This window comes from Squalius cephalus (genome assembly GCF_949319135.1).
Source record: "Squalius cephalus genome assembly, chromosome: 20".
Taxonomy (NCBI): domain Eukaryota; kingdom Metazoa; phylum Chordata; class Actinopteri; order Cypriniformes; family Leuciscidae; genus Squalius; species Squalius cephalus.
Window position 1 is genome coordinate 3976369 of NC_137141.1, and position 15549 is coordinate 3991917.

Consider the following 15549-nt stretch of genomic DNA (forward strand, 5'->3'; position numbering starts at 1 on the left):
GAACAGAGAACCGCAATCAAGGCATTTGTCGATCGGAAAGATGTGTTTGCCGTCGGGATTCGGCAAAAGTTTAATTTATCAGCTGACTCCGATGGTGCAGTTGAGCTCTGTTGACAACTATGCGTGGCTCACTGCGTTGCTCTGATTGGTTGTAGGTCTATCCAATTGAGTGCAGAGGGTTTTTTTTCCTGGTTCGGTTAAGACACACCTCATAATGAAAGCCCTATGGAGCAGTATCAGACTCACATTCTGCCTAGAGTATGACAAAGTCAGGCTACCCATTTCCTTTAATAAATATATTTTACACTAGGTACACAAAATAGTTCCTCAGGACCTTTTGGACAAAAATGTCCCATTTGAAACCCATTAAAACTGCAATTTTTAATCCCAGGGCCATTTAACTATAAAATGATGCAATATTAGTTAATAGGCTTTCATTCTGTTAGCAAGGCTTAAAAAAAATAAATAAAAAATAAATTCCCAGATGGTGCCGTTTCTCAGGTTTGGCTTATATAACAAATACTCACTTTATTCTGGTTTTCTGCTTCGACATACTATAGAGCCAACTGGATAAATTATGCAGCTATAATTGTGTGGGGATGTCAGAGTGTGGTTTGTATGTGTGTAATAAAAAAATATTTAAAAAAAAATTAATAATATTTGTGAGAGAGAGAAACTATCATTCAACTATAAAGTGCAAATCACAAATCCAACCACTGTGTGTATCAGTGGAGTTTTGCTGCATCTAATGGGGAAAATGTGTTACTGCGCCCAAACAATATCTCACTGAATCTCACTTTTTGGATCAAATTTAGAGCACAACTTGTTTAGATTTATGGCTTTGATTTTCTAGCAGTTTCAGAGTTCAACACGTTTCATAAAGTATATATTTTATATAAAATATTGTTCATAAACTTAAAGGGACAATAAGTAACTTTTTAGGTATTTTATTATCTAAAATCAATATTTTTATTCATAAATATGTCCTCAATGGTGTACAAATACCTCTGCCAATGATCTCACTTATCCTTGTAAACGAAGAATTTATTATCTTTATATACATAGGACGGGTAAGTCCACGGAGGCTTCCATGTAGTTCCGCCATCTTGAAAAACTATAATAGCAGAGAGGGACAAAAAGTACTAGGCCAACGCGTTTCCACAACGCGTTTTCGTTCAGAGCCCGCGTCACGTGACTGAAACCAGCAGAAACGGAGCAGAGCAGTGAGAGGCACTTTTGTCACTGCCCCGGCAAGTTTAAAAGGCTGCACTCACTGCACGGTTAAGTCACAGGATAACGAGTCCTCTTCGTCGAAAAAGTCCACAATAAGACCGTAAAAGGAAACGTGATCGGAGATTACAAAAACAAGGGTTATTATAATGTCGGGATAGCTAATGCAGGAGAAAGCTTTCAAAAGAGACGCTGAAGTTGCCTGCTTTCTTCTCGACAGGTAAGTCAATGTTAAGGTCTTAATTACAGGCTTTTTATTTTTATTTTTTTATTAGCCTATATAGACCATGCGTTTCCCAGCGGGGTGACGCGGCACCCTGGGGTGCTTCTGGCGAGAGCAGGGGTGCTGTGTAAAAAAACAATTTTTACCATCAATCTCGGATCGTCGGAAGTCTCTAATAACAACAAATAATGCGCACAAATTTATAATAAAAATGTAAATCATAAGTTTTAGGCGTTGAATTGCGGAGGTTGCGTTTGCGTGTGATTTTATTCCCGTGCCTTATTCCCAGTGCGTCCACATAAAGCTGCCTATTTTTCATTGATGCGCTTCCAGTCAAATAGCCTACACACGAAAACATTGTCACAACGTCCGTCTTGCCGCGTATTCACATAAACACATCGGCTATGTCCGTGCTGCTGTCAACGCAACGCGTGCGATTAATGTTTTTCAGTTTAACACGTTAAAAATATTTAACGCAATTAAAGCAGCATTTTTTTCCTGTCATCCTTTGGCTAGCGTTACATTATATAATCACGTTCTTCTTCATGCAAATGCTTCTAACCATGCAAGCGAGAAAATACAAAAGAGAATGCGCTGTCCTGTGATGCTGACACGACGCGCGCCAGACTCGACTTCTCTTTCGCGCTTTCGCTTTGAGTATCCTCATGAGAGCAGTCTTAAATTAGTTAAATAAAGTCTTAAATGAACGTTAAGAGTTGTGAGAAAATGGGACGCGTGTGGGATCCACATGTGACAGTGCAGCAGTGACATCAGAATCAAATAACACTTCATTCATAAAAATATGCCATTAAACAATTATTTGAAATATACTGTCTTTATGATGTTTCTACATTAATTTGGAGATTTACTGTGAAATTATTAGGCTACATAAAATATAGTAAAAACAAGCTATCTTGTGCAATTATAACAAAATTATCCCAATAATTATCACATTATCCCAATTATTATCCCAATAATTATCCCATACACTGAGTGAGCAAACATTTAGGTGAGATTTGCAATGGTAATTGAGCAATGTTTATATATGAATAAAAAGCCTTAATTGAATATGTCATTATGTAAAGTGATCTCTTCAGAAGAAAGTAATGATTTCCTAGATTTTAAATGGATGGACAAAAAAAATAAGAAAATAATAGATAAAAATATCTATATGACAGTAGGCCTATAAGTTCTTCCCTGTGGTATTGAAAATTTATTTATTTATTTATTTATTTATTGCTCAAGTCATTTCAAGGTATAGTATCAAAGTAGTATCTCTACTATTGAGTAAAGTAGAGAAGGCCCTATAAACAAGGTTGTAAGTTTTGTTTGTTCAAAACTGTAACATTCGTTTGTTCGTTGTGTCAAGTTGTAGTTTGTTTGAAATAACAAACCAGTTCACCCGAAGGAAAACTCGATGAAGTGCTATTAGAGGACATCCTGTCATAGCTTTTTGGTACATAATGGCTACCGTAGATGCAACACACATTTGAAAATGCGAGGCGCTAGAGAGCACTATTCATTTGATTGCAAAATACAATTTCACCACTAGATGGGAGAAAATCCCACTTACTGTCCCTTTAAACCTCTAACTTTTTTTTGTTGCACTTTTTAAACTTTTACTTTAACAATAATCTAAGGGGACTTCTTTAAAATGAGGCCAAACTTAAGTGTGCTACCAAGCTTCAAATTTTTATGACAGTTTTTTGACACAGAAACTATGGACCTCATTTTTGTCCTCTATATCAGGGGTCCCCAACCCCCGGGCCGGTCCGTGGGACATTTGGTACCGGGCCGCATTTTCCAGACTATAAGTCGCTCCGGAGTATAAGTCGCATCAGTCAAAAAATGCGCCATGAAGAAAAAACATATAGCCTAAGTTGCACTGGACTATAAGTTGCATTTATTTGGAAATTTATTTAACAAAAAAAAAACAATGTTACGGACGGGACAGTTCTCCATTACGGACGTGAGCGCTCTGAAAGCGCCACTAAAAGACTGCTTTAAAACTTTCACAGAAACCTCAAACAGAAAGCACAAAGCCTGTCTTTAAATTTAATTTCGTTTTGTATTAATTGTATCTTAATTTTAATCAATGTTTCATCAACCAATTGTCTGGATTTAATAAATAAGTAAATATATTAGAAAATAGATAATCACGACATGGAGGCGCGTGAACTGGAGCTCGTCTCATTAATGAACCGAAACTCAGCGTAAGAGGTAGCCTACTCGCCTCACAGACCTGAGACATATATAGAAAGCTTGAAATGTCTACTTTTGAACAGAACAATTCAAAACGAAAGAAAACAGACTGTTCTCTGCTTGTGTAATCTGTAAGAAATGTGCATTTCTCTCTGGTGCATTCACCGAAGATCGCGAGTCAGCATCGTCAACTTCATCTTTGCAGCCGAGACTGACACAGAAAACACTTGTTTATTAGTAAACAATTAAAATGTCTCCTGCCATATTTTACATATTCATAATCATTCATTTTGCTGGTTCGTTGTGACAGCTTTTAGGTGCTTTATTGGCAGCGCCACCCTTACATGTTACAAAAACGCATCAGCACTGAAAACATGGAGATTTTTTTTCTTTTTGGGGGCATTTTGTTTGTGTTCAGGCTTTCTCAGTTGTCTTTAGGCGCGATGTTACGAGGATCCTGCTAATAAAGTTGCGAGTAGGCCTACACATTGGTTTCACGTTTATTATTATTATATTTAAAAAATACTCCAGTTTTTATGCCGGTCGTATCATTTTATTTTGTTGTATTTATCCGCCACACCTTAAAGGCCGGTCCGTGAAAATATTGCTGATATTAAACCGGTCCGTGGCGCAAAAAAGGTTGGGTAACGCTGCTCTATATAGACCTATGTGTAACTTTTTTAATTGACGCACAAGGGATAAAGGCCAATAGGCAGCGAAGGTTGACTACCAGGTAAATATTGCTCTTCTGGCTCCTCCTCATCCTTCACTAGTCGGATCAAAATAACAACTGCGCTCTCACTCTGCGAGTACCATTTCTTCAAAAGCTGTCAGCAATCGTTCAGAGATGTGATAACTCATTCGTTTCGGATGCTTAAAGAACTTACGGTCAATCCTGCCACGGCTCCTGGACGCTGCATGTGTCGGAGGACCAAGAGCGCCTGGAGGTAATAGCGGTACAGCGTCTTGTCGGAGCTTGAGACCTCTGTGCCCGTCAGCAGATCCCCGTGGATCCTGAGAAAGTCTGGCTTCGCAACTCGCAAAATCCTCTGGCAATGTTTAATGCTGGGAGCTCTCTCACTGAACCGTCTGTGACTGGATTAAACACAACAAACAAGACAGGTTAATAAAGACACCACCCTTGTGATTACGTGAGGAAGCAACCATAACCTATGTTCTTAGTATTATTAAAATAGGGTTTGAATGATTTAGTTGATTTTGTTTGTGTATCTGTTGTTAGTATTATCATTACAGGATATAGCATGTTTTAGTTAATATATTATTTAAATTACATTTAATCATTTAGCAGATGCTTTTATTCAGAGTGACTTACAAATGAGGAGAGCAACAGAAGCAGTTAAACTAACAGTAGGACAACAATATGCAAGTGCTGTGACCCTTCCCAGTTAAGTCTAACACAGTTTTTTAAATAGATATAGAATAGAAGAAACATTATAATATTATAGGGTATAGAATGCTTTAGTGAACGTTTTGGTTTTATGAATATAGTAAGTTATGTAATGTAGTAAGATAGATTGATGTTGTCTGTGTGCGAGGATTAAATGTGGTTACTGCTATTGTAACAAACTTAGTTTCCTGAGAAGGATTAATACAGTATCTATCTATCTATATATCTATGTGCGTATGTATGCATGCATGTATCTATAACATTAGTAAAAAAAATAAAAAGCTCAATGCAAAATGAACATGTAACCTCGTATCCCAGGTCTTGTCATGTGTCTTGGATACAGTCTTCAGCATGTCAGTGTAATTCTGGCATTTGGACCGGAGCTCTGGGTCGGCTCTGCACAGATCCAGCCGTGTCGTCAGGTATTCCAGGAACCGTATAATGCTCTTGATGTAAGTATAGAAGGTGGTTTTGCTCATGTGTGTGCGCTGCAGGGCCGTCAGAAAGTCCTGGGTCTCTGTGCTCTTAGACAAGAAGTCCAGAGACGGCTCACTCGCCGTGGGCTGCATGTACCGGAGGAAACGGGACACGTAGTCAACCTGTGAAGAAGGACGTGAGAAAGAAGTGTCAGCATTAAGATCATTAAAAGAAAGAAGAGCTACAGAACATTAGTCGCATTTCCATTATCCTTCATATTGCGCAAACTGAAATTGTGAATTGAAATGGAAAACGCGTCAATTTCGCAAAAACTCCCATATATCTCAAAAAAAGTTAACGCTCACGAGGAGGTTTTTCAGGCAGTTCGAAAAAGGAATATTTCGCAAAACTGCAATGGAAACAGTTTTTGCGCATTTACAGGTCAGCTGACGTAGATGACGCGGTGTGTTTGGACAGAATACGAGACAGAGGTCTTCATTAAACTCATAAAAGACAAAAGAATTACAGGAATACTGGATTATAAACAACAAAGAAATGCCCCAGTTTATCAAGAGCTGGAAGCAGAAACTAGTGGTCGACCGATACATCGTCAAGGCTGATATATTGGCCGATACGTTTTTCGGACAGGCCGATGTGTTGGAAGCGGGACTTTTATTTTGACGGGTGGCGCTGAGAACCCCAGCGTCTGATCACCATAGACTGTAAAAAATAGCTGATCACACAGCGCTCACTCACATTGTCCATCTTCATTAGTTTACGATCTCTGTCAGTCATATCTAATACTTTGTTAGACAGAACTGGTAAACAAAGAAAGTAAATGGTATGCGAAAAAGTAAAGTGTTGCTTTTATATTAATTGTTACAGAAAAGGCAAATAATTAGGCTAAAATACTTTCTCACTTACCATCAACATTCAGCAAATGCACATCTACATAATTTAAACAAATCTCTGAATATCTAATAAACATTTAATTTCACAAACCTTGCAGATTAAATGGAATCCAGCTGTGATATCTTGTGAAGTGTGTTATAGCCTGATAACCGTGTGACTGCGAGTGACAGTCGGTCATGAAGTGAGTGAATGTGAACAGAAGATCACAGGAGACGCGATCGAAAAACTTTAAATCCTTCATTTTAAAATATATCCAGTTGCCCACTGTGTCATATTCATATCGTTTTCACTGTGTGCCGTATGTAAAATTAGCCTTGTCTTTATTTGAAAGAAATATGATTACCACCAGTGCGCGCAAAATTACCAGATTACTGAGTGCCCTGTTAAGTGTTTACTTCCTTTTTATTCACATATTCATATATTTTTAAACAATTACTTTATTTGTGAAAAATACTGTAATAGGATTGCAGATTCAAGAAGTTGCCATCTAAAGTATAAGCATGTTTATTTTAAGGATTTGTTTTCTAATTTATTTATATTTTATTAAATATTGATTAAAATAAATATAAAGTATATAATAAAAATATCTGCTTTACATCGACCACCCTGCTCGCTAAGATATCGGCATCGGCCATCAAAAAAACAATATCGGTCGACGACCACTAGCAGAAATGAGGGAGGAACATCCAGAAACTCCTCATATGTGCCGCTCAAGTATAAAAGGCCTAGCTTGCCATTAAAGGGTTTGTTCGCCCATTTAAGACATGAAGTTGTATGCAATCCTTACCAGCACTATAGTGCATACACACTGACCCACTCTGTGGTCACCTCCCTGGTCAGAGTTCTGGCCGCTGGAAGTTTTTCAAGAAAGTGGTCCCGGTTAGTTTCCGGGGCCTCAAAACTGTGCGTTTTTACGTGAAAAAATTATATGCGTTTCAAAGCTTGATTAATTTACATAACAAAAAACACGCCAGACAAAATTCATACCTCAGTTTTAATCGGCACTATTTTCTTTCCATTTCTATCAATCCGCGCTGCTGTCAACGTCAACAGTGCGCACGTTCCGATCAGCTGTTGATAGCGCGACTCGCTGACAAACATGTCTGACTACGAAACTTCTGATGATGAAACCAATTTTAGCACAATGTCAGACGGAACAGATGATGATTAAAGTAATTTTAGCACAACGCTAAAGGGATACCTTTATGAACCGGAGTATACCGATGCCGAACTTCAGCAGATGGAGATAGAACGGGAAGAGAGAGAGCGAGAGGACAGAGATGAAGTTGTCCAAGTTGATGCTGGGCCCACAGCTGTAGCAAGAGCCAGGATGAACGACAAATGGTGGCGCACTTGTTCAAATTGTCAAGTTATGCCAACAGAAGCTATTGCTGCCACGAATGGGAACTCATGCCACAGATGCAAAACCCATCGATTGAGGAGGCCAAAGGTCTGTCTGCATTACATCCAAATAGTTTTCTCAGCAAATTGTACCCAGGGGCGGAGCTACGTGGTGGCCAGGGGGGGCCACGGCCACCACTGGTCAAGGCTCGGCCCCCCTGCCGGCCCCCCCAAACTCACGGCCCCACCCCCAGTCTGAGGAGGGGGAAAATAAATTTAATTTAAAGAAAAAAACCCTCCTGAGTTTAAATAAATACTCAGAAATAAATACTCGACCCCCGCCGAGTGAACAGGAGGGCGCGAGGGGCGGATTCGCTTTCTGTACGTAAGAAAGCTCATCTGCCGCCAGAGCCGGGATTCGAACACGGGTCTCTGGCGCTAAAAAGCTTAGATTTCACCACTGAGCCACAGGGAAAGATACATAATTATACCGTTAGAGTGAGTATAGAAGAGAGCGTCATACTTTGTGTCGGCGTTTATTTGTAGGTGTGCATGCTTTGTTTATAACAGATTAAAACACTCTATTTCCACCTTTCGCCGATGAGTGACGCAGATTTGAAAACTCACTCAGCAAACAAACAAAAAGACAATTATGAAAAATAAATTGAATATTGCACTTAAAATGCCATGGTTTACATAAATAAATTATCGCCTAAAAATGACAATTCATATTGTGTCTTTCTGTCATTTGCACTAAAAAAATCCCCGTCTCATGCACTAGCGGCGCCAGGATTTTGATTGTAGGTGGGCCTCCAGAAAACTGGATGGGCCAGTTAAAATAAGCCAAAAAAAAAAAAAAAAAAAAAACGGGTTTCCCTTCATCTCCGTTTCAGCGCTTTTCTGCGGCACTGAGGACAGCGACTCATACCTGAATTTAATGCGTAATTAGCACAGGTAAAAAAGAAAAGAAAAACTTAAACAGGAATTTTTTGTTGCTTTTAAAAAAAAAAAAATACAATTTCATTTAATGTATTGTTTAATAAAATTATAGGCCTATTATTTTTAGTTTATTAACAGCAGCAACAGCTGTAAAGATGAAGTTGTCGATCGTCAACTCCGTGAACGCGCCTATAGAGAGAAATGCACATCATGGATTGCATAATCAGAGAGTAGGCCTAGCCTTTTTCTTTTCGTTTTAAATTGTTAAAAATACATTTCAAGCTTTAAGATAGATTTCATGTCTGTGAGGCATATGCTGAGTTTCGTTAAGTTAGGATGAGATGCGCTCCTGTTCACGAGCAATGCAAGTGACCGCGCGGGCGCGCCTCTTATATTGTCTCCTATTTGCTTCATTAAATACAGGCAATTTGTTGATAAAAAAAATATTAAAATTAAGATACAATTTATACAAAACGAAATTCACTTAAAAAAGAGCTTTCGAACTTCATTAAGTGGTCAAAATCATGTCTGACCCGCTCCATGTCTCTCGATATTGAATATCCTATCTTACTCGTGCGGTTCACTTTTCATAATCAACTTAGATGAAAAAATAACATTCTAATATTTTAACAAATATGAAACTAAATGAGTTTGATGGCTACAACACATATAGTAGGCCTACAGATGTTAAGGTCCCTACGCAGAGGAAACACTGAATTTCGATCTCACCGGTGTGAGTAGAACGTGATCAACTGCTAAATTCAAACTGTGCTTTTTTTTCCCCAACTAACGTGATCATTATAAAGGCGATTCAATGCTTTAGCTAACAAATGTGTGAATATTTTGTATATTTACATCAGTATGTATTGAGTGGTTGTGGTCGTGTGACAACACGTCACCATGGAAACAAAGTGATACGATCTATAACGGTCGCCTTGAAAAGCTTACGCTTGGGAGCAGCTGATTTTTTTTTAAACTTAACCAAGTGTGTGAAAAGGTTAAATATAAATGAATGTTAGGTGGATTATTAAATTATGAAAAGTTCAAAACTGCTATTGTGGCTTCAATCTGGCAAGAAAAGTTTGGATCAGGAGGAGAATGTTTCAAATACAAGAACTGAAGAGGATGAGAGTGAACCAAGCACTAGTGCTGCTAACAACACAACAGTGGCAACTTTGAAAGCGCCGGTGAAGGCAGCAGCAGCAAACGCTACAAAACAGTGAGAAATTATGATGAGATTTTATACATTTTTTAAAAAATTACCTGTGTAACAGTGCACACAGTGCAGTGTTGATGTTAAAACTGTGTTGTTACAATGTTTAAAGTGGCTGACAACAATACATATTCTTATTATAAATAAAACTGCCTGTTTTTTTTAGCTGTGCATAACTGTAGCTGAATAGTTAGGCCTACTACGCTACTGTATTTTAATATTGATCATTATGGTGGTACTTGGAGAGCCAAATATTTTCTGAGGTGGTAGTCTACTTGGTGTAAAAAGTGTGAGAACCACTGATCTAAGCACCCATCCCAATAACATGGATTATCAATAAGACATTATTAGTGTCCATAAGGAAGTTCAATCCATTGTTTATGGCCTGACGAGCCGCGGGAAAACCGCTACTCAGAGTGAGTTTTAAAATAGTAGTTTTTGACAATCAAGTGCCACCCCAAATAAAAGACTGGCCCAAGCTGGCCCCCCCAGAAATAATGTCCTGGCTACGCCCCTGATTGTACCTATATCCCTATATACTGTTTTTATATTAGACCTCTTTTCACGTGATTTCCACTGGAGTCTAAACATTGTTAACTGTACAGTTTAGACATGGGATCATAAAGTTAGTAAATATAGAGCTTACCCGTGGTACTGGTACAGCAAAACTCTTTCAAATCTGTTTTATTTTTCCTCCTTGGTTGGGGATGTAATCGTCTTCGCTGAAGTGAGCACTGCACACACGAAAATCCTTGATTCTGGATATTTTAGCTCCCGCAGAGTAGCCGAGGGCAACCAGCCAAAGCTGTCTCATATTAGCTATATCCGAAACAGGAAAATGATGGAATCTGAACAGTGATCCCGGCACATTCTTGTGGTCACAACCTGGGAATTTACAAGTTCGCACCATTGTTAATTTTCTACTTTTTACGTCGTTGTCATTCGATTGTGTAAACACTATGGAACAGCTGATCGGAACGTGCGCACTGTTGACGTTGACAGCAGCGCGGATTGATAGAAATGGAAAGAAAATAGTGCCGATTAAAACTGAGGTATGAATTTTGTCTGGCGTGTTTTTTGTGATGTAAATTAATCAAGCTTTGAAACGCATATAATTTTTTCACGTAAAAACGCACAGTTTTGAGGCCCCGGAAACTAACCGGGACTACTTTCTTGAAAAACTTCCAGCGGCCAGAACTCTGACCAGGGAGGTGACCACAGAGTGGGTCAGTGTGTATGCACTATAGTGCTGGTAAGGATTGCATACAACTTCATGTCTTAAATGGGCGAACTAACCCTTTAATGCTTGGAAAACACGCCTACGTCTCTTTCCATTAAAATAACGGCTTGTGCGATGACTGAGATATACTATGATCAGGGTTTGAAATGAACACCCACCAAACGCGAGTATAAATCAACAGTGGCGGGTGACGCTGTCGAATCACGAGCCAATTTGGCGTGTTATTATTATCTTATTATTATGTTTACTCACTTGGCTGGGGAAGTTCGTGTAAGCCAAATCTGCGCAGATTTAGCATAAATACTCTCCATTTCTGGCTTACTTGAACACGCACGTCACTATACGCAACAATAACGTCACGCTGTATTGATCTGTCCAGCTAAAACACATTTGTGGTGAAAAGGATGAGGATGAAAGAGGAAGGGAGGAGATGCTGGATGACAGGGTTTTGTTAGAAAAAGAAATTAATGCATGAAATCCAAATGTTATAATATGTACTACTGTATATGAAACTTTTTGTTTTTTTGGGGCTAGTAGAACTTCTGAATGGCAGCTAACTTAAAAATTTAGTAGCCAAATTGACCGGTGAGTGACAAAGTTCATTACAAACCCTGTCGGTGGGTGAGATATCCTCCCAACATCCATTGCCATGATTTATGGGATTTATGGTAAATCTGTCAGGAAACCGTGTGACGTGAATCGGGTGAAGAGATCTCACCTCCGTCTGCCAGTGGGAGACCCTGAGGGACTTCATCAGGTGCTTCTTAAAGTCCACCAGGAACTTGGCATTCGCCGGGAACTTGCCATACAGACCCGCCTCCTTCATCTTTATCCTCACGGAAGAGGTTTGGGTTGAAGGAGGATCTCTATCGGTCGTGTCGGAGTCACTGTCGGGATCCAGGGCCGTGTGGGACTCCTGAGGCTGGTTCGTGATGAAGAAACCCCGGCGCAGAAGCTCCTTCACCATGGCGGCCCGGGAGTGTGTGTCGGGCAGGATCTCACAGAGATACCTGTAATCCCAGGTCCTGCTGTTGAGGATCCACTGTCGACTGGAAGCCCTGGCCTTCCGAACCTCCTCCGCTCGCTCTTCAGGTGTGCTGCCGTTTCTCATGCAAACCCTGGCCAGGTGAACAGGGAGGATCTCCTGAGGCTTGTGGCACCGCAAGCAGTGCACGATATTACGGTTCTTACGGTTAGCAGATCTTCGAGAAAAAAGATATGATATAAAGAAATGTGATTGAAAGAAAGTAAATGGGAAGCAGCAGAACAGAGCTATTAGCATTTATATTGTGACTGGCTGGAATGATTGTTAAGGGGTGTAACGATACCCTCATGTCACGATTCGATACATCTCACGATACAATATTATTGTGATACTACAAGACATGATAAAAGGTTAACAAAAAAATTTACTGTTGATTGAAAAGCTAAATTTGGTTTTACATTGTGTGTGTAAATGATTAGTCTTGGACTTGGTGCTGAAACCCAAAGCACAGGACAATAGTGACACCAGAACAACAATATTCATGATTCTGAAGATGAAAATACTGAATTATTGTAAATGAATACTTTCACTATAAAATCATGTAGGACACTTTTTACTGGTAACATCAGACATTAGGCATTATCAGGACACACAAATATTCCCCCATTGCATTATTATACATTATACTGAACATTACATATAGCAGTTTAAAGTATTACTACTGACACTAAAACTCTGAAAACGTGATTTTTTTAATACACAATACATATTGATACATTTTTGTAGTGCGATATATTGTGACAACCCTATTGTTGAGGGGTGTGAAAGTGCACAGACTTTGGTCAATTAGTAAACCCCCACACGTCTTTAATAATAATCTTATGAAAATTAACCATGGTCTTTGAATAAAACCAAAAACCCATGGTTATTATAGTTAAAATCTCAAATGAACCATGGTTTTGACTTTTGAAACTTTAAAATCTAAATTGCTTTGATTTAAAACATTGTTAACCTATGGTTTAACTCTACATAGGCTATACAGTAACATCAGATAAAACTTGAACCCTAATTCAGATGCAACCAACATAACCTCGGCTCTCTGACCTTAAATGGATAGTTCACACAAAAATAAAAATGTTGTCGTCACTTTCTTACCCTGTATTTGTATTTTCTTTTTTTCTGTTGAACACAAAAGAAGATTATATATATATATATCCAGTTAATGGCACCCATTGACTTCCATAGTAGGAAAGAAAAAATACTATGGAAGTCAACGGGAAGTAGGAACTGTCTGGTTACCAACAGTCTTCAAAATATCTTCTTTTATGTTCAACAGAAGAAAGAAACTCATACAGGTTTGGAACAACACGAGGTTGAGTTAGTAACGAAAACATTTTCATTTTATTATCCATTTAATAGTTTATTCCTGGATAAACGACTTCTCAAAATGCAAAAAAAAAAACATCCTCTGAAGGAAACACTAATAACTCAAGCCTCACCTCTTCTGATCTCGTTCAGCCATTCTCACAGTTACAGCAAGAAAAGCATCTGATGCAGGAGAAGAGTTTGTTGACGAAAGAACACGTTTAGAGCAGTTATTTTTCTTCTTCTTCTTCTTCTTCTTCTACTACTACTACTTCTTCCATCAGTTGTCATCCAGTTTGCATGTGCATTACCGCCTCCTTCTGTTTCGGCATGTTTAATATGAATGTGAGCCAATATAATGCAATGCATTCAAACATATGCGCATGGTAAGATTATTAGAAATTCATAATTAAGACTTTAATTCAAAGGAGGACACATTAAATTGATCAAAAGTGACAGTAAAGATAACTATAATGTTACAAAAGTACATACATTTAATAAATGCAAATGTTTCCACGGAAATATGAAGTTCTGTGAAATACTGTGTTCAACATTGATAATAGCCTACTCAAATCATTATATCATATTAGAATGATTTCTGAAGGATCAGGATCTGGAAATTCAGCTTTGATCACAGATATGAATTGCATTTTACTATATATTCACATAGAAAACAGTTTATTTAAATTCTAATAATATTTCACAATATTCCGAGAGACTTCTTTCTAAAACATTTAATAATCCTACTGAATGACAAATTACAACAAATTGGTAATCAAGTGTACACATTATTTTGTAATGTGTTTAATGTATATAGTTTAATGGTTGCATTAAATACTTTATCACAAGGCGTTGTCAGTATTTCTTTTTCATTTATTTTGCATATCCATTTAGTTTGACTAAGTAGTTTTATATTATTTTTAGTTATGGTTGATCACAGTTGTACTGATTTTAAATGACAAAAACTTTGTGAGTTTAATAATGCTGAAATGTATGGCTCCCATAACTCAATACAACGAGCCACAGATCCCTGTTGTTTACAGAGGAGTTTGATTGCTGTAAATTATCACTATACAGTGATTTAATGAGACAGTGAGATGCTGGTGCAGAACAAATGTGTGTAGTTCAGCAATAAACAAAAAGTATAAATTTAAAGCTTGAGGTTTTTATTGTACATATTTTAAGTAGATTTTACTATTTATTTGTTCATCTAAATATTGCTGACAGATTGTGACTCTGTTTAACTTTATTTTCCATATTTCTTTATATAGGCAATTATTAAATATGTAGTAATATATATATTATTACAAAACATGAAATTTATGAAATTTGTTTTAGCTCCGCTCCTATCATTAAAATGAAATTATAGCTTAAATGTTGCCTTAAACACTTTGCCATCACAAGGCTTTTAATGGATTAATTAAAATTTTGACTCAAAAAATTATAGTTGTTTTTCCCCTATTAGAATACTTTTTCATTGTATTATTAGTCTTTGAATAAAAGTTCAGAATAGTTCTGTAAGTCCTTCCGGGTCTTTTGTTTGTTCATCTTCGCTTGTCCATCAGATGCTGCTCATTAAAGATGTTGCAATTCGATTTGTCTAGATGAGTGCCGAGGCTTTAAGGGGAAAAGATGCTGAACTGAAGTGCAGTACTAGTTCTTATATATAAAAGTTGCAAGATTTATAAGATGTTAACTGTTGCACAGTCTTGAGAAAATGGATGTGGCGTGGTTTAGCGAGGTCTGCGACGGGAGAGAGAGATGGGAGACGAGCGGTGAGTAAGTAGGTCAAGTGCACATGAGAAACACCTGTGTCTTGTTGCAGTAATTGGCGTGGAGAGACCGGATATACGCTGCAGAGAAACAGTGAGCGAGAGGAGAGAGATCAATCCGAGAGCTTGTGCTGTGACCGCCGATGAGAGCTGGAAACTGTTGAGGACTGTCACTGAGAAGCTGTAGAGAGCGCAGAGAGCACGAGTTTGGTTATGTTCCTTTTTGTTTAAAATAAACAGGATGAGTCTCAGTGAGCCGACCCTGTCTTCCTTCCTTCCTCCGTACATTGCTTCAACTGGTG

The 15549-nt window shown here is 38.2% G+C and overlaps 1 protein-coding gene across 1 annotated transcript in view; it reads right to left on the bottom strand.

Moving 5' to 3' along the window:
* LOC307148012 (uncharacterized protein) overlaps nucleotides 1–13767 on the bottom strand; it is a 38592-nt gene extending 24825 nt beyond the window's left edge. Inside the window, exons 1-4 of the mRNA XM_079853185.1 lie at nucleotides 13610–13767; nucleotides 11844–12327; nucleotides 5370–5662; nucleotides 4543–4750 (exon numbers count right to left, since the gene is read on the bottom strand). Of these exons, the coding sequence (XP_079709311.1) occupies nucleotides 4543–4750; nucleotides 5370–5662; nucleotides 11844–12327; nucleotides 13610–13632 (1008 nt within the window). The 5' untranslated portion in view covers nucleotides 13633–13767. The remainder of the gene's footprint in view (nucleotides 1–4542; nucleotides 4751–5369; nucleotides 5663–11843; nucleotides 12328–13609) is intronic.
* Nucleotides 13768–15549: the final 1782 nt, after the last annotated feature.